The sequence below is a fragment of the Enhydra lutris genome, unplaced genomic scaffold (assembly GCF_002288905.1).
Source record: "Enhydra lutris kenyoni isolate GAN:26980312 unplaced genomic scaffold, ASM228890v2 scaffoldscaffold13, whole genome shotgun sequence".
NCBI lineage: Eukaryota > Metazoa > Chordata > Mammalia > Carnivora > Mustelidae > Enhydra > Enhydra lutris.
Window position 1 is genome coordinate 18471866 of NW_019154097.1, and position 19723 is coordinate 18491588.

At 41.9% G+C, this 19723-nt stretch overlaps 1 protein-coding gene across 1 annotated transcript; it reads left to right on the forward strand.

Annotated features, from left to right (window-relative positions):
• Nucleotides 1-893: 893 nt before the first annotated feature.
• LOC111146110 (zinc finger protein 483) lies at nt 894-10982 on the forward strand. The gene is made up of 6 exons (XM_022501504.1): nt 894-933; nt 2761-3301; nt 4939-5027; nt 6063-6189; nt 6568-6663; nt 9442-10982. The coding sequence occupies exons 2-6, from the start codon at nt 2914-2916 to the stop codon at nt 10980-10982; spliced, it is 2241 nt and encodes a 746-aa protein (XP_022357212.1). The 5' UTR covers nt 894-933; nt 2761-2913.
• Nucleotides 10983-19723: the final 8741 nt, after the last annotated feature.

The following is a 19723-nucleotide window of genomic DNA, read 5'->3' on the forward strand; positions in this document are numbered from 1 at the left end:
AATCAGAAAATTGTATGTTAGAAGGAGAAACAGGAGTGGGGAGGGGTGGGGTTCCAATTTTAGCAGTGTGGTGGAAGAGCTTCATTGAGAAGATATCAAGGGGTGGAAGAGTGAGCCATAGGGCTACCTACTGGAGGAACACGCAGCCAGAAATGCCAGGCAGGCTGGAAGAAGAGGGAGAGCAAGGAGACCTTTGTGACTGGAGCAGGGAATTCTATGAAGAGATCAAGGAGGTCATGGGTGATCAGATTCTATCAAGCCTTTTAAGCCACTAAAATGTGGGTTTTCACTCTGAGTGGAATGAGAAGCCTTTGCAGGGTTTTAAGCAGAGAAGGGACGTACTCTGTTTTGCGTTTTTAACCATCTCTCTGGCTGTAAAGAATTGACAAGATCAGAAAAGTGCCTTCAATAGGCTATTGCAATAATCCAGGGGAGGCATGATGGTGTTTTGGAGCATGGTGGCAGGTGTGAAAATCAAAAAATAGTATTCGTTCAAATGCAACTTGTGGCATTAACTATGGCGTACATTGAATGCATCACTAATCTGCTTCTGCAGTGGGTTTTCCCTGCCTGGATTTCAGGGAAGGGTAAAGAGAGGAAGGAGGAGGGATGGTTTGACGTTACCAAGGAGACCGAGCATCATGAATCTGAAAACCTGAGATGGTTCCAGGCCTTTAGGCCTCTGGCGCAGCAATAATTCTGTGGCCGAGCCCACCAGTCGTTTCCCAATGACCATGCGCAACAGGCCAGGTGGGAGCCTATGGAAAACACAGGACTTTCGCAAAGCGGGACAAACGCATTCCGGGAATCGTAGTTCTGCGGCTTTGCGCAGGCGCAGTGGCCCCTCGCCGGCTTGCGCGCGCAGGTCCTGCAGGACAAGTTTCTAGAAGCTCATTGCGGTGGCGTTGGTCCTGACTGCGAGTGCTGATGCAGGTAGCGGTTGTCCCGGGCCCCTGATTTCCAGGCCGCGGCCAGCTCGCCGGCTCCAAGGATGCACCCGGGGCGGGGTGGGTGGAGCGTGGGTGGGGAGCCGAGCGACCTCTCCGTGCACTGCCGATGCCGCAGCTTCGGGGGGCAGGTGGGCACTGTCCTGAATGACGGAGCTTTTCTCCATCCCTTCCCTGCGCCTACGGTCCTAAAACTTGGGTACGCGGACATTTTGGGCGGGAAAATTCCTTGATGTGTGTGCGTAGGGAAGGGGGCCCGTGCTGTGACTGCAGGCTGTTCAGCAGCATCCCTGGCTGTACCCGCCAGGTAGGTATCAGTAGCGCTCCTCCTTTCCAGTGGTGATGACCAAAATGTCTTCAGCGCCCCCCTCCCTTTGAGAACTTCTTTCTGCCTGCGTCACATTTTTGCGAAGCCTCTGTTGTAGGCCCCCTGGAGACCGAGACGAGTGTCTTCGTCACCGCACAACCTCAGGTGCGGTGCAGCGCGGTGCAGGTACTCGGGTGGCGCTTAATATTTGGCGGAGGAGTAAGTGACGTCATGCATACATGGGTGCCGGGCTGTGCTCGGAGGTGGGTAATGACTGGTGTAATGGTTGCAACAGGGGGAGAGAGTGCTTCCACCTGCCGCATTGTAGCGCATTTCGCTCAGGCTGAACTGTCATTTCCTGGGGGTTATCTGAGGGTGGGGACCCTGCCTGATCTGTCCACGCGTGTCTCCTAGTGTCCTGATGGCCAGTTATTTGCAGAATGAAAGAACGCATGTAACGCAGGATGGGCTCAGTGCAAAAGAGCACTTGGGGATCAGAGGAGGCTTTGTACAAGAGGTGACCGTTGCAAGGAGTCAAGTTTTAACGGATGAGTAAAAGTTTGGTAGGAGAGGGAAAGAAGGCAGCTTCCAAGGAGAGGGAATGGCTGGGAGCAAAGGATGGAGGGTGTGTGGGAACAGGGACATTATTCTTTCTGGCCGCTGCGTCCATCGGGCAGCTAGAACTCAAGAGGTGAGGTCTTCAGGGCAGGGTGTCTGATCTTCGTGCGTGGCCTCTGCATTTGAATTTTACCTTGGGACAGACGAGGGGTGATAGGACCCAGGTTTGCATATTAGAAGGCATCCGTAGGCTACAGTGTGGGACTGGATAGAAGAAAGCTATACATGGGTAGTTTAAGTAGGATAGCATGGAGAGGGTCTTAGGAAATAAAACTGCCAGAATTTGATTATTGGTTGTGTGAGAAATTTGAGAGGTGAATAGGAAATCAGACTTGTGAGTTGAGCACCTGGTGGGAAATGGGAGGCCGTTCACCGCAGCAGTTCAGGAGATGTTGAGTAAATTTGTGACTGGATTCTCTTGTAGCAGTGAGCCTTTTCTCATGTGTTTTGCTTATGAGGAATGTTTAGTCTGAAGAAATTGTTTTCTTGGAGGATATCTTTTTTTTTTTTTTAAGATTTTATTTGTTCATTTGACAGAGATCACAAGTAGGCAGAGAGGCAGGCAGAGAGAGAGGAAGGGAAGCAGGCTCCCTGCTGAGCAGAGACCCCCCCCCCCCTCCCCAATGCGGGGCTCGATCCCAGGACCCTGAGATCATGACCTGAGCTAAAGGCAGAGGCTTTAACCCACTGAGCCACCCAGGCGCCCCAGAGGGTATCTTTAATTAGCATTCAATAACTCCTCTGCTTCTCATGTAGACCTTGGATGGAGCAGCTGGGCAGGGCTGTTCTAGGCCTTCTGTGTATGTCTGCATACATCTGAACCAAACCAGGAACAATGTTTTTAGGAGTAATAATTTGTTTTACTTAATCTCTTCTGTTTTTTGACAGTTTCTGCAAGACTAAGCTGAATGCTTGGAACCCTTGATATTTCGCTGTCTATAGTGCCTGTTGGTGGACTGTACTGATCATTCAACTGGGGGCTAAAGGGAATTGGATTCCTGCTGCTGACGCACAGTGCAAGCTGTAGTATCCTTGAATAAGATGACATCCATCTCCCCAGACCCTCAGACCCTGGCCTCGAGTGAACCAAGCAAGGTCCTAAGAATGGATGCTCCAGGGGATCAAGAAGCTATCCTGAGAGGAGACAATAAAGACCCAGAGACTTTCAGACAGAGATTCAGGTGGTTTTGTTACTCAGAAGTGGCTGGACCCAGAAAAGCCCTAAATCAGCTCTGGGATCTCTGCATTCAGTGGCTGAGACCAGACATCCACACGAAAGAACAGATATTAGAGCTTTTGGTGTTTGAGCAGTTCCTGACCATTTTGCCTGGGGAGATCAGGATTTGGGTAAAGTCCCAACATCCTGAGAGTAGTGAGGAAGTGGTGACCCTGATAGAGGATTTGACCCAAATGCTTGAAGAAAAGGAAGGTGAGATTTATAGATGGTGGGAAGAAGTGGGAGTGATCTCAGAGTGTGAAAGTAAACTCCCCTAGAGAAAGCAGTTGATTATTTAAAGGGAGTCTCAGTTTGGGGGTGGGACTGGCTCTGAATCAGTCCTGCCTTTTACTGTGTAATCTTGGGCAAGCAACGTAACCTCTTGGAACCTTCATTTTTTTTTTTTTTTTTAATCTGTGGAAAGGGATTCTCATCTGCTTAGTCTTTTATGATGGGTTGAATATGATAAGGTATAATACTAATTTCTTTCCTTTCAGCCTTGAGTAAAAGGGAATCTTAGAACATAGGAGCGAAGGAAATGACTTGCACACGTTTGGAGTCATAGGCATACCGTCCAGGGCAGGTCTCAACTCCTGCCTCCCGAGTGTGCAGAGCAGGTTTCTAGATTGGGGCGCCTGCCGTCTGTGACGTTGGAAATGCATTCTGCACTGTTGGGGCTTCGCATTAAGCATCTGAAATGTGACCAGGGCAAATAAGGAATTGAATCTTAAACAGCCATGTGTGCTGGGCAACATCCAGGCAGGAGCTGCTGACCAACATTAAAATTCCATTATTATACACATACCAATGTATAAACTATAAACTGAATCGTAACATATCATCATAAAATATTGATAGACTTATGGGGTGGATAGCCCTTTGAGGGCATGGGGTCCAGCTTTTATAAAATCCCTTTAATATGCTGCCCATGTCCCCAGTATGTGTATCAGATGAACTACCGTAAAGCTCTCAGTACATATGTGGGACAGTTTGCGTTCTACGAAGAGTTCCTGGATAGGGAAGTGGCATTTACCTCCGCAGAGTTCAACTGTGGTCACTCAGCTAATTGGTATGTTCAACCTTGGGGTTGCCTGACCTCTGACTTATCTGTCATGGCAACATGGTGCTTCTCCAAAATTAGGGCCTCTTAGCGGAAGCCCCTAGCAGTAAAGAAGCTCATGAATTTATTGCTGTAGCATTCTGTAAGAACAGTTCCCTTAAGAGTCCCTTCTACGTAATTCTGATTCTTAATTCCTTTCGATTATCTAATCAATAAGCTAAAATTCTTTTCATAAGAAAGTAAAGCGTGATTTTAAAAATACTTAACCCTTATCAGAAGAAGAGCTCTTGACATCTCAGGGTATGTAATATATTTAGTTGATATGTTCAGGTTCCTGATTTCCGCCTTTAGGCATCTGCTGGCAACCCCAGGAGAGGAGAGTGTTCCTGAGACCAGTTTGGTGCTTTCTTTCAAGAAGCGACTCTCTGCAAGGCATTGTGCTAGGAGTATGAAGAAAAACAAATTAATACATAAAATGAATATGCTGTTTTACCTTAATACAGCCTACGACTATTTTTCAAATAACTCTTATGCAAATAAAACACATTTAAACTGTAGGTGTGTGGATTGAATGAAACCGATTATTGCGAGCTTAGCTATTGAAGGCTATTTTATGGAATAGGGGGAAAAGCTTGGATTTTAAAAAGAGCGTGTATGTGGCTTTTATCTCTGTTTTAATAGGAGTGGGAAAAACTTTCTTCTGACCTTTTTCTGCAGAGAAGCATGTGTAAGAATTTCTAGTCTGAGGAATGCATTTGAAAGACTAGAGTGTCCTTTCCCCCCTTCCTAGATCCAGTCTCTCAAGAGTCTGTTATTTCCCAAGAGGAGAACCCTGAAGAAAATAAAATGGTTTCTGTCCTTCCAAGTACTGAGTCCCGGGTAAGCTTTCTTTCACTGGTTTTCATTCTTAAGTGAATACTTATTGAGCTCCTACAGAGTGGTATAAAGATATTAGAATCATGAAGACAGTTTCCTTCACATTCTTCAAACTCATTCTTTAGGTGCTGTTTTATTTGAGTTACCAGGATTTGTCACAAGTCTGACTTTAAGAAAAACAACAAAAAAAGTTTACTAAAATTCTAGTTATTCTTTTTTTTTTTTTTTTTATAAACATATAATATATTTTTATCCCCAGGGGTACAGGTCTGTGAATCGCCAGGTTTACACACTTCACAGCACTCACCATAGCACATACCCTCCCCAATGTCCATAATCCCACCCCCCCAATTCTAGTTATTCTTGATAAAATTGGTCAAGTGGAAATGGAATTATATTTCCTTAATGCAATTTAAAAAAAGTCTCCAGCTGAACGGTATTGGAAAATAAAAAGCAGCTCTCACAATGCCTGTAAAAAGATAAGAATGTCTAATCATGCTGTTGTTAGTAGTTTTTTAATATTTTAACCAAAGGAGTAAAATAAGGGAATGAGGTAAATATTGGTATGAAAAAGACAAATGTGTGTTATTTGCAGATAACATGGTCTATTTGGAAAACCTCTGAGAATCAACAGGTATTAAAACTCATAATAATTGAGAAAAGTGACTAGTTACAAATCAATTAGAATAATTTGCAACGGTTACAGATCACTTAGAAAAAAATTATTTTTGTAAAGATTTTATTTATTTGAGAGAGAGTACATGAGCACACACATGCATGAGCAGATGGGAGAGAGAAGAATGCTCCTCACTGAGCAGGGAACCCGGATCCAGCACTGGGATCATGACCTGAGCCAAAGGCAGATGCTTAACCACTAAGCCACCCAGGTGCCCTAAAAAAAAATTCTTACTCACAGTAGGTAATCGATACTGCTATAGTAGACTGATAATGGCTGCCCAAAATGTGCCCACTTCCTAACCCCTAGAGCCTGTGAGTGTTAATCCAATGCAAAAAGACTGTATTTTGTGTGTTCTTTAGGAATCCATGATGATCAAGGACGTGGTTGTGAGCTTTTCCAGAGGAGAGTGGAGGAGGCTAGAGCCTTTTCAGAAGGAACTCTATAAGGAAGTGCTGCTGGAGAACTTTAGGAGCCTAGAGTTTCTGGGTAAAGATATCTCTTTATGATGTAATGTATAAGCTGTATATCTTTTTGAGCACTACCATTGAAAGATAAGTGCTATTAACTGTATTGGCTGGGCATGCAGGGTTGATACGACTAATCCTAAAAATGATTTCTGAAAATGTACTTTTCTGCAATGTTTTCTCTAAAAAAAGAGTTTCTGCTTCATTGAACTGGAAATGTTGAGTATCACTGTGCTGCCATCAAGACATACCTTCCCCAGTTCCTCCTGATTTTCCAGGAATTACGTCTGTACTTGACAGCATCTTCTCTTTCCTGGAGAACCCGAGGCTGTGTATGAATGTTGGAACATCTTTGCCCTGTGCAGAAGCAGTCATTTTTTACTCTTTTCTCTATGAGCAGGCTTTCCAGTTTCCAAATTAGATTTGATTTCCCAGTTTAAGTGGGTTGAACTGCCATGGCTGCTGGAAAGAGAAATCTCAAAAGGCTCCAGACCAGGTGAGTTGATGAAAAGCAAAGAAATTAAAAGAGTTGCTTAGCCAAGTCATTTGTGAAAAGCCTTTGAAATATTGGGTGGGTTAGATGCTAAAAGAGAAGGTGATTAGAATAGACCCCTTGCCTTCCTGGGATACTCATTTTATTGGAGAGACCATTCATTTAGGTCCTCTGAGAAGTAGATGCCAAGACGTGATTGGCTATGCCAGGGACTTACTGGGGAGAATTGCAGTGAAGGAAAATGGGGAGACCAGTGAGAGCATGAGGTGATTGTAACACCTGTGAATGAGAGAGGGAAGGAAGGAAGGCTGGGTAGGAAGTGTCTTAGATTAATGTGCAGTGTTTTGTTTTTTAAAGGTTTTTTTGGGAGTGGGAGAGCATAAGGGCAGGGGCAGAGGGAGAGGGAGAAGCAGACTCCCCACTGAGCAGGGAGCCTGACATGGGGCTCGATCCCAGGACCCTGGGATCATGACCTGAGCCGAAGGCAGTTGCTTAACCAACTGAGCCACCCAGGCACCTCATGTGCCATTTAATAAAGTTTTGGCAAGGCCAAAGAAGAGTTCACCAGCCGGAGTCACCTTTCTGGAGTCCTATGTCTCAGGGCCTGCCTGTGTCTCTGCTGTACTTGCCAGTGACTGGGAGCAGCTATGGGAAAGTGGCCTTGGTGTCGAATCAGCAGCCAGGGGGGCTAAGTAAGCACTGCAGAGTTGGAGATCTGAGCAGTGCATTTCTGGGTGCGCCATAATACGGATATCAAACCACACAGTATTAGTAATGGGTTGAATGGGGAACACAGGAACAATGGCTTACTTAACATTTAAGTTGAATCTTGAAGGATAAGTAGGAATTCATCCAGTGGACAGCCTGGAGAGTATAATCTCATTTTTGTTAAAAGGAAAAAATGTTTATATACATGTATATATCTAAATATATAAATAATAATTTAATTTTTAAAAAATATGTAAATACAGATAGATTTTTTTTTTTAATGTCTGGAGAACATTCCTGTTAATCATGGTTATCTCTGAGGGATTACATTTTTTCTTCATCCTTCTCTTACCTTAAAATTTAACAATAAATATACTAAGTTTATAGTTAAAAAATAAGTTATTGCTTATATATAATAGTACATTATTTTTTAAGAGAAAACCAATAATTTCATTTAGCTCTATTTCATCTTAACAAAAGTCAGACTATTGGTTGTTTTCAGTATATGTACCCAAATAAAGGATATTATTTTTTAATATAAATGGTATAAATATGCTCCTCTCTCCCCAGAAGCATTATGTAGATGTACAACTTGTTTAAAAAGTTAATTTACAACAGATAGAAGAAAACACGTAGACAAAGCAGAGTCGATAACTATAATTTATAAAATACTTAAGCAAATCAGTGAGGAATGCTGAGTCTGTTAAAAAAAAATGGGTGAAGAACTTGAGCAGATAGCTGACAGAATTAAAAATAACTGACAACACTAAACCTTAAATTGCTGCAAATTTGAAAAAAAAGTTCCAAGTCATTGATCAGTGATGAAATATACATTTAAAGCAATAGTACTGAGACACCTGAGTAGCTTAGTTGGTTAAACTTCCAACTCTTGGTTTCAACTCAGGTCATGATCTCTAGGTTGTGAGATCGAGCCCCACATTGAGCCCCTCATTCAGTGTGAAGTCTGCTTGAGTTTCTTTTACCCTCTTCTACTCCTCCCCCCTGCTGTCTCTCTTTCTAAAATAAATCTTATAAAAAATGCACAGAATTTTTAATAATGGTTAACTTCTGGGGAATAGAATTTTGTGCTTTATAGTTAACTCTTTAAAAAACAGGTTTATGAAAGTGATGGCGTGACCTCATGATTAAGAGCCAGGTTGAATGATGTGGTTCAAAGATCTGTAGAGAGTGTAATTAGAGTATGATATTGGAGAAATCTGTGGGGATTGTGGGACTTGAACCTGAGGCCCTGGGTGTTTCTGTTCGGGAAGGTGCCACGGGACTGCACTTGAGGTAGGACGAAGGCTGAAAGCATAGGACTGAAATACCGTAGTGTGGGAGGGACAGGGAGTGGATGCCCGCTTAGAGTGTATCCCTAAGGTTGACTGTTGTAACCTTTGAAAGTTTGGCGTTGGCAATGCTGCACGTCTATGATGGGATTACCATTATTCTGTAAATTTAGTGCTATTCGGCTGCTTTGAGAAGCAGTGGGTACAGGGATCAAAAGTATGGGCTTTGGTGTCAGAATAGATGAAAAATCTGGCTCTGTTGCTTACAACACATGTGACGTGAGGCAAGCTACTTGCTCCTACTCTTACTTTGTGTGTGTAGTTGTCGTATCCATAAAACAGGGATAATATCAGCACCTACTCTATAAGACTTTTGTGAAGATTAAAGGAAATACAAGCAGAGTGCTTGATACAGGGGCTGGCCTTTACTAAGCGTTCAATAAATGTTTGTGCTGTCGTCGTTATTTAGAAAGAAAATAGATTGGCTCTAAAGAGAATGAGTTTGAGCCTATTACAGAAATTTGAAATGAGGGTGAGAACATGCATCTTTATTCTAACTATAAAGCACAAACTTTTCATTTTCCCCAATATTTTTCTTAACTCCTATATTTACCTAGTTTCTCTATATTATTTTTTCCTTCTCTGTGTCCTAAGATTCTGAAAACCGTCCAAGATCATATTCATACTGTTTATAGTCACTCCTACCTCTTTCCCTATCTCAGTCCCAAAGAGGACAGCTTCCTTTATTGCAAACGGGAGACGTTCTATTTGTTATTTCTTTTAGAGTGTGAACCTAGAGGTGAATTGAAGGAATCCTCTCGAAATCAAGATGTTCTAGAAGAATCAACTTTAGATAAAATAATAGAAAGATGCCTAATGGGTGGTAATTATGGCCTGATGGGAGAGTCCCGGAAACGTAGCAGTAAGGAATATTCTCAAGTTGCAGGCACACAAAAGAAAACTCATGGGAGAGGCAGTAAGGGTGAGGAGTTTGACCCAGAAAAGAGCCCCTTTGGAAGTAATTTCAAGCATACCTCAGAAATAATTAAACACCTGAGAGTCTACTTAAGGAAGAAGTCTCGGAGGTATAATGAATGCAAGAAACCCTTCAGTTTTCATTCAGACCTTATTCTGAACCGCAAAGAACACGCTGGAGAGAAGCCACGGAAATGTAACGAAGGCAGGAAAGTCTTAGGTCACTCTTCATCCCTAAGCGAACATCAGAAACATCAGAAAATGCATTTTGGCGGGAAGACCCAGAAGTGCAGTAATTGTGGGGTAACCTTTACGCGGAACTCATCCCTTAAGAGAAAAAACTCCCCTTTGTGTGAAAAATGTTGGAGAAATTTAAATCAAGATGCAACCTTAGATAAAGATGAGGGAGCTGAGATGGGAGAGAAGACCCATAAATGTAGCAAATGTGGAAAAGCCTTCGGCTATAGTGCCTCACTGACCAAACATAGGAGAATTCACACAGGGGAGAAACCCTACATGTGCAATGAATGTGGAAAAGCTTTCAGTGACAGTTCATCCCTCACGCCACACCACAGAACCCACAGTGGAGAGAAACCCTACAAATGTGATGATTGTGGAAAAGCTTTCACCCTGAGTGCCCACCTCATCAAACATCAGAGAGTTCATACTGGAGAAAAACCCTATAAATGTAAAGAATGCGGGAGACCCTTCAGTGACAGTTCCTCTCTTATTCAACACCAGCGAATTCATACCGGAGAGAAACCCTACACGTGTAACAACTGTGGAAAATCCTTCAGTCACAGCTCGTCCCTTTCCAAACATCAGAGGATTCATACTGGAGAGAAGCCCTATAAATGCGGTGAATGTGGAAAAGCCTTTAGACAGAATTCTTGCCTTACGCGACATCAGAGGATCCACACTGGAGAAAAACCCTATTTGTGTAATGACTGCGGGATGACTTTCAGCCATTTTACATCCGTCATTTATCATCAGCGGCTTCATTCAGGAGAAAAGCCCTACAAGTGTAACCAGTGTGAGAAAGCCTTCCCTACCCATTCACTCCTCAGTCGCCATCAGAGAATTCATACTGGCGTAAAGCCGTATAAATGTAAAGAATGTGGGAAATCTTTCAGTCAGAGTTCATCTCTTAACGAGCATCATCGGATTCATACCGGAGAGAAGCCCTATGAATGTAATTACTGTGGAGCGACCTTCAGCCGGAGCTCAATCCTTGTGGAACACCTAAAAATCCATACTGGGAGGAGAGAATATGAATGTAACGAATGTGAAAAGACATTTAAGAGTAACTCAGGCCTCATCAGACATCGGGGATTTCATTCTGGAGAGTAATTCTTGAGATACAGTAAGGTGGTTGGGGGGGTGGAGTCTCATCAAATTGTCCCTTATTAAAAACCCAGGGTGGAAACTACCACCACATTGATCAGTAGCTACAACTTTAATGGGTTGGCAGCTGGGAAAAACACTTTTTGCCATTCACCACTCTCCTTTGGTAGATGGTAAGTAGGGTTGGTAAAGTTAGTAGAGTTGGTAAACGGATGAAAAGTGAAGAAAGGATGAGATGTGCAATGATTCCGAAAGGCCAAATGCAGATTTAAAAAGCAAGAGGAGTGCACGAGACCCACTGATGAACCTTTTTTTCTTCAAGAGATTTCCCTCTTCTAGCAAGAACTGGTCTCGAGTCATAACCTAGGTTCTGAGTTCTGTCCCACTTTGCCAACCAGCTCACTGTATAACCTTGGACGCATCATTTGACCTTTCTAAATTTGGGTTTTTTTCACTGGTGGCAGGAAGGGGGTGGGGCTCACAATTTCTAAGTTTACCTCCGATCCTCTCTGAAGCTGTGGGAATAAGCTAAATTGGAATTTGCAAGTTTCTATAGTAGAAAAGCAATTATTTAAGATTCTGAACTGAGAATGTGGTATACTCTTCAAATACCAGATGCTGGAATCCCTAGAATATCAACAGGAACGAGTCGGCAGAGCTCACACGGTGTGTCTTCAGGGAATGTTTTAATTGGACAAAGTACCCCAACCTGTTTTTCCCTCTGGGCTCTGACTGGGGATTAGGAATCTAGAGGGCAAACATTGGAGCCATCTCAGCTGTGAGAGTACCAGTCCTAGGAAAATGGGTTGGGGGCTGGGGAAGGGGGCGGTGGGGAAGGAAACGGGTGTTGAAAACAGAGCTATTCTGGATGGATTATCTTTTGCGAAAGAAAATTCTTATTTTTTTAAAAGTTTGTTTATCCTAAGTACAGCCCCCCTTTAATCAGAGTGCAAACATGATGTATGGCAAAGGTCACAAGCTAAGATTGAGCCGTTTGATGTTTTGGTTGATCTGCATGGTAAGATGTGTTTATGTGTGGGTGGGTGGATGGGTGGAACTTGTCACCATTTAAAATTTAAAAATTAGGAGATTTCATACCAAAAAAAAAAAAAAAAGGCTTGCCTTGAAAAATTATAAGGGCTGTTAACCCTGGCCCATACTTCCGTGGAGTAGTCCACTGGTTTGGGGTAGCAGCTGCTGCCTTTACAAAGGGAATCTACTCTTCTACCAGCCAAGTTCTCTGATTTATAGGACTTGATTTGCCCTGAATATAGGAACTTGATACTATGGTCCCCTGCCATCTAGAGAATATGTATCCTAAAATCTAAAGAGACTCCCCCGATAGTAAAATACAGCAGAAGAATGTAGAAGTCCCACAAAATAACTTCTCAGTTAAGTGCTTTGTTGTGAAATTAGACTTGAAGAGAGAGCAGTTATTAGTGGATTATTTCTTGTGACGAATCTCAGTGGTGGAGTGTGAATAATCATTTCTGACTGAAAGAGGAGCTAAAACCCTGAGTCAGGTGTAGGTCTCAAGTCCTAGGGTTCTGGAGGCGCCCTTCTGATTCAGCGATGGTACCAAGAAGTTCATAAAGTTGAAATCTGAGGACGCTCCCTAATAAATGAGAACGAAAACAGAAAACTTGGCTTGTGGAAGTGAAGAGATCCTGAATGCTGATGGAGACTCAGCAATATTTGCTGCGATTTAATGGGAGTAGGTTTGCAATACTACCTCTGGATAATGCTTTTGGTTTCTTCCTTATACCCCCACTCCCTGCTCCCCCCCCAAAGGCTTGTAGTTCAGATACTGCTGTATGGTATGTTGGTCTGCCTAGTTGTCACTAAATGGACCAACCAGAGACATTCTAGCCATGAAAAGAAAATGGCTTAGGAGGATCATTCATCTGGTCTTAAGTTTTTTTCCAAACATACATAAACCCTGATTTTTTTAAAAAGATACAATTTATAGAGAAATATGTAAAATTCTTGAGACGAGGCTTCTTCCAGGATGTTCACTAGTTACAGCCTCCAACATTCATAAGAGGAGGTTTTATACCAGTACCAGCTGGGTATCTGGAACATAGAGGTTCTTTTTTTTTTTTTTTTTTTTAGCAAGTTTTTTGGGGTGTAAATTACATATAAAGGTCATTTCAAGTGTACAATTCAGTGAGTTTTGGCAGACTCACTGAATTGTACAATCCTCACCACAATCCATTTTTAGAACATTTTATAAACTCAGTAAGATCCCTCAGCCCCGTTTACAGTTAACCTCCATTCCCACACCTAGCCTCAGGCAACCTCTCTGTCCCTGTAGAGTTGCCTTTTCTGGACATTTTATACAAATAGGATCATATGTGGTCTTGTGTTTTTCATTAATGTATTTTCTAAGTTCATGTTGTAGCACATCAGGCCTATTTTTATGGTTAAATGATACCCTATTTTATGGATATACCATATTTTGTCCATTCACCAGTTGAAGGACATTTGGGTTGTTTACAGTTTTTGGCTGTTCATAATAATGCTGCTTTGAACGTTGATGTGTAAGTCTTTCTGTAGACACATTTTCATTGTTCTTAGGTAGATGCCTGAGTGGCTGGCTCACAGGGTAAATTTTGTTTAACTTCCTAGGATATCGCCAAATTGTTTTGTAGGTGAGTACATCATTTTTTGTTCCGAGCAGCGCTGGATGACCCCTACAGTCTGGAGAATATAGATCTTAAAATCTAAAGAAACTCCACTGATAGTGAAATGCAGGAAGAGAATGTAAAAAATCATACAGAGTAACTTTTCAGTTTTGTTTGTGAAATTAGACCTCAGAGAAATAGAGTATACAGGTACTAGTGGATTATTTCTTAAGAATTTCATTGGCAAGGTCTGAATAGTAATTTCTAAATGAAAAGGGAACTAAAGCCCCGAGTCAGTCAGGTTTCTGTACATCCTCACCGACTCTTGTGGTATTGTCTGCCTTTTTCATTATAGCCATCCTAAGGGTTGAAATGCTATCTCTTTGTGGTTTTAATTTACATTTCCCTGATGGCTAATTATGTTGAGAATCTTTTCATGTACTCAATAGCTATTCATGTATCTTCTTCAGCAAAATGTTTATTCAAGGTTTTTTTCCATTTAAAGAGTTAGGTTTATTGAGTTGTCATATTTTATATTCTACGTGAAGGTCCTTTCTCCAGTATGGAGAAATACTAGCCGTAGAGAGCTGCCTCAAACTCTACTGCATGATATTTATAAAAAGCTTGTTTTCAATAACTACTTATCTATAATTGCCTAAAGGATATTCGATGCGGGCCATCATCTTAAGTACTTAAATTCATTTTTTATGTCCTATCAGATAATCAAGATTTTAAACTTCTTTTGATCTCTTACCAAATTGTTCTTATTAATTAAATTAGCAGTATTTAATAATACTATTAAAACCAGTATTTAACTTTATGCTGTTTATGTGCATTGACAGGTATTAAAAATCAGCCCTTTAACATATTCTGTCTACTTTAAAATGAAGACCTTGTTTTTCACAATGTTTCTTCTTAATGAGTTTCCACTGAAGAAACTACTGTCAGGTTACAGGACAGGATAAAGCTTCGCCTGTCAGTGATTCTTCTTTTATTTACTTACTTTTGAATTAGTTTTTAACATGGTGAAATATAGATAACCTAAAATGGACCAGTTTAACCCTTTTTGGGAGTATGACTCAGTGGCATTAAGTACATTCGTGTTGTTGTGTAATCATCACCCCTGTCCATCTCCAGAAGTTGTCTGTCATCCCAAACTGAAGCTCATGAAACAGTAACCCCTCATTCTGTCCTGCCCCCAGCCCCTGGGGGCCACTATTCTGCTTTGTGTGTCTCTGAATTTTGAATATTTTAGGCACCTCCTATAAATGGGATCATTGAATATTTGTCCTTCTGTGTCTGGCTTCTTTCACTTAGCAAACTGTTTTTAAGGTTCATGTTGTAGCAGGTGTCAGAATTTTCATTCCTTTTCAAGACTGAACAACATTCCGTCATATGTATATACCACATTTTGTTCATTCATCCATCAACGGACATCTGGGTCATTTCTACCATTTTGACTACGGTTAGTGGTGTAAAATAGCAGAGTCCCTGTTTTCAGTTCTTCAAAGATGTCAGTGTCATCTAGAACAGAGACTCTTCCCGAAGGTTTTTGGTTCACTTTCCTGAGATCCAACAGAGGAATCACTGTCTATGGGTGTCCTAGCCTTAGGAAATGTATTTCTTGTAAGACCTGGAAGTTGAAATCAGTCCTTGATGCAGGGACTGCGGACAGGATAATGTGTCAGCAGTGACAAAAACCACAACCTTGTACATCTTCCATCATGGGTGACCAGGTCCATTACTATGAGCAGTAATATTTTGAAAAAAGAAATTTTTTAAAGATTTTATTTTTTTTATTTACAGACAGAGCTCACAAGTAGGCAGAGAGGCAGGCGCGGGGCGGGGGGCAGGCTCCTTGCTGAACAGAGAGCCTGATGCAGGCCTTGATCCCAGGACCCTGGAATCATGACCTGAGCTGAAGGCAGAGGCTTAACCCACTGAGCCACCCAGGCGCCCCAAGCAGTAATACTTTGAAAGGGATTTTTTTCGGAGCAGTAGGTGTCAATAGTGGGCTTACAAAATTCGGTACAAACCATGTTGTAAACAGATGTGTTGCCATCTGGGTCTTGTTCCCTGTATAAAGCATTAGGCAGAGAAGATTTAGCATAATTCTTTAGGGCCCTAGGATTTTCAGAATGGCAAATAAGCATTGGTTGCAACTTAAAGTCACCAACTGCTTTAGTTCCAAACAAGAGAGTTAGGCACTGACTTCTCTCTGGTTAGGAAAGTCCTAGATGGCGTTTTCTTATAAGGCTGTTTGGTCTGCACTGAGAATCTCTTGTTTGGTGTAGCCACCTTCATTAATGAGCTAGATCTTCTTTTTTTTTTTTTTTTTAAGATTTTATTTATTTATTTGACAGAGATCACAAGTGGACAGAGAGGCAGGCAGAGAGAGAGAGAGAGGGAAGCAGGCTCCCTGCTGAGCAGAGAGCCCGATGCGGGACTCGATCCCAGGACCCTGAGATCATGACCTGAGCCGAAGGCAGCGGTTTAACCCACTGAGCCACCCAGGCGCCCCTGAGCTAGATCTTCTGGATAACTTGCTGCAGTTTCTACTTCAGCACTTGCTGCTTTGTTCTTTATGTTACAAAGGTGACTTCTTTCCTTAAATCTCATGAACCAACCCCTGCTCACTTTGAATTTTTCTTCTGCAGCTTCCTTACCTCTCTCAGCCTTCATAGAGTTCAGGAAAGTTAGGGCCTTGCTCTGGATTAGGCTTTGGCTTGAGAGAATCTTGGGATTGGTTTGATCTTCTCTCCAGACCACTCAGACTTTCTTCCTATCACCGAGAAGGGTGTTTTGCTTTTTGATCATTCATGTGTTCATTGGAGTAGCTCTTTTAATCTCCTTCAGAAACCTTTCCTTTGTGTTCACAGCTTGGCTAACTGTTGGAAGAGGCCTAGCTTTTGGCCGGTCAGCTTTCGATATGCCTTCCTTATGAAGCTTAACTATTTCTGTTGTTGTTTTTTTTTTTAATTTAAAGTGAGAAATGTGTGACTCTTCCTTTAGTTTGAACCCTTAGAGGCCATTGTAGGGTTATTAATTGGCCTCATTTTGGTATTGTTGTGTCTTAGGGAAGTCAGGCGGTCCAAGGAGAGGGAGAAAGACCCAGGGATGGTGGGTCCATGGAAGAGTCAGAACATGCAGTCAAGTTCACTCTTATCAGTCAAGTTCACTGTCTTATGTGGGTGTGGTTCATGGTGCCCCAAAACAACACAGTAGTCCTGTCTAGGATCACTCATCACAAAACAACGTAGCAGAGATGGTAGTAATAATTGAAAAGTTTGAAATACTGTGAGAATTCCCAAAACGTGACACATAAAGTGAGCAAATGCTGTTGGGAAAATGATGCCAGTAGAATTGCTCAATTCTAGTTCAATTCAAGGTTGCTGCAAACCTTCAATTTGTGTAAAAAAACAAAAACAACCAAACAAACCACACACGATATCTGTGAAGCACAATAAAATAATGCCTCTGTTCATTTCTGGAAATGCTACAAACATTCATTAATGCTTAGTATATGCAATGCACTTTAAGAGATGAGATGAATAGCACATGTTCTCCACCCTGTAGAAATCCAGTCGGGTGGGTAAGACCGATGAGTTTTGGAGGGGTGGGTACGGTGCAGGTCAGAGTAGGATTGCAACTAACAGCTATAGCGAGCTGTGTGCAGCACTAAAAATGAAGTGTAAGCCTAGCGGGTGGGAGCCCATGGGAAAGCGACTCTGACACTTGGGGGTAGGAGGCCGTTGCACCCCGTATTGTCAAAGTTGAGGCCCGGCGTCATAAAGACCTTTCTTCCCAACCCTTTTGAGAAGTTTGTGTTTTATTACCAAGCCGGTGAGGAACCACTGTAGGTTCTTCCTGCGTGTGTGTATTACCTGATAGTCTCTATTTTTGTTGTTTCTTGTTTAGTGTTTTCCTCAGAATTGTTTCTCTGAGGTGGCACTGCTTGATGAAAACGGAGATGCATTTTAAGATTCTGAAAATATACTGTCAAGTTGTTGTCTGTAAAATACAGCATATTTCATAGGGTCTCTCCTTTATACGGAACTATGGACGTCTATAAAGGTCTGACCTAAGGAAGTTTTTCCCCAAACCAGGGCGCTTGTGAGGTGTCTCTCTTGAGTCAATCTGGTGCTTAGGAAGTTGGAAATTACTATTTTCTACCCTCAGAGCATCAGTGAGATCTCTGCTGGACTCTTACAGGTTCCAAGGTCAAGATTCTTCCAGTTGGAGTCCTCGAGGGTCTCTCCTTACAGAGTGGTTCTGATAATCTACAAGCTTTGCCAAATCTATCAGTAGCTCTTCTGGGGTTTATGCCATTGGTATTCAAGATGTTTATAGCCTTTTTGTAAAATGGAACCAAGGAGAGCATTCCCCTCTAAAGTAGTAATTCATGGATGCCTAGTCCCCCCCCCCTCCCACCCCCGCCGCTTTGAAGAATCGTCTTCATTTTCTCACTTCATCTGCCAGCCTCATCAGAACCTTCCTTTTGCTCTTGCATCTTTTTTCATATTTTTTAATTTTTATTTATTTATTTTTTATTTATTAAAAAAATTTTTTTTTCTGCTCTTGCATCTTTAAGACCGTTGGTTTAAAGGTTCTGTTTAGGGAAGCCTGGCCTCTGGGCTTCCCAAGCTACATTTTCTCTTGATTTGTTTTATTCCTTCAAATGGGCCTTACTTTTCTCTTTCTTCATACGCCTTGTGAATTTTTTGTTGTTGAAAACTCGACATTTGAATCTTCTAGTTCAGTAGCTCTGGAAATTAGGCTTTCCCTCTTTTCAGAGTTTTAGGTGATTGTTTTAGGGTGTCTCTGTGCTGGGGATCAGTCTGCGGTGAATGCTTAAATTTTTCTGGCTGTATTTCCCTGGGCAGAGGCTGTGTTTTTCTAAGTTTTCCCATATGTGATTTTCTTTTTCAATGTCTAGAAAAACCAGGTGCTGTCCACAAGGACCTTCAGAAGCTCTATTACTCTGGAGGTTGGAAGAGTGGCTGGCTTCTGTGAAGGCTCTTCCTTCGTGATCAGAAACAGCCACCCACAGGCAGAACCCAGAACTCTAGTATTTAGAGACAAAGGTTTTTATTGCCTACTCTGGTTCCAGCAAGACAAACTGTGGGTGTGGATTTCATCTCTTGGGCTGGCCAGTAGAGTCTGGGTGACTCCTACTTCCACCTCTAATCATTGCAGTTTACCAGTCAGGGTTTCCCCTGAGAGCTGTAAGTTTTCAAATAGACATCTTGTACTCCAGAGTTATCACTAGATACTTTCTTCTGGTACAGTTGTCTAGGTGGCAAGTTGGATTTCTGGTGCTTCCTACTCTGCCATCTTCCCTGACATCACTTCCTCCACATCTTTGATCTTTATCTTGCTTTCTGGAAAATTTTTTCAGCTTTATCCTCCAACTCTGCTACTAAATGTTTTGAATGTTTTGTTGCTGTTGTCATATATATAATTCTAAGTGCATTTTCTGATTTTGTTTTGTTTTGGGTTTTTTTTTGTTGTTTTTTTGGTTTTTTTGGATAATCTGTTTTTTCATGGGTGAACTTTGTTTTTCCTCTGAAGATGCTAATACAGTGTCTTTCCATGTTATTCTGCTCCCTGCATTATCTGTCTTTCCTCTGGGTTGTTTTAACCTGTTTTCTATCTTTCACAATGGAGGCTTTCCTCAAATTTCCTCAAATTTCTAGCAATCTTTGTTCACATTTAACAAGAGGGTTCTAAAAGCTGACTGGAAAGTGTTTTAATTACTACAGCACTGTCCAAGAGGAGTATAATGTGAGCCACATATGTAATTTCAGATTTTCTGGTAGCTACTTTTAAAAAGCAAAGCAGGGGCACAAAGCCTCTGCCTTCGGCTCGGGTCATGATCTCAGGGTCCTGGGATTGAGTCCTGCATCGGGTTCTCTGCTCTGCGGGGAGCCTGCTTCCTCCTCTCTCTCTGCCTGCCTCTCTGCCCACTTGTGATCTCTCTCTGTCAAATAAATAAAATCTTTAAAAAAAAAAAAGCAGATGAAGTTAACAATATATTTTATTTTACCCAATAGAGGCATAATATTATTTCAACATATTTTAACCAGTGTAAAACTTATTGATGAGATATTTTATATTTCTTTC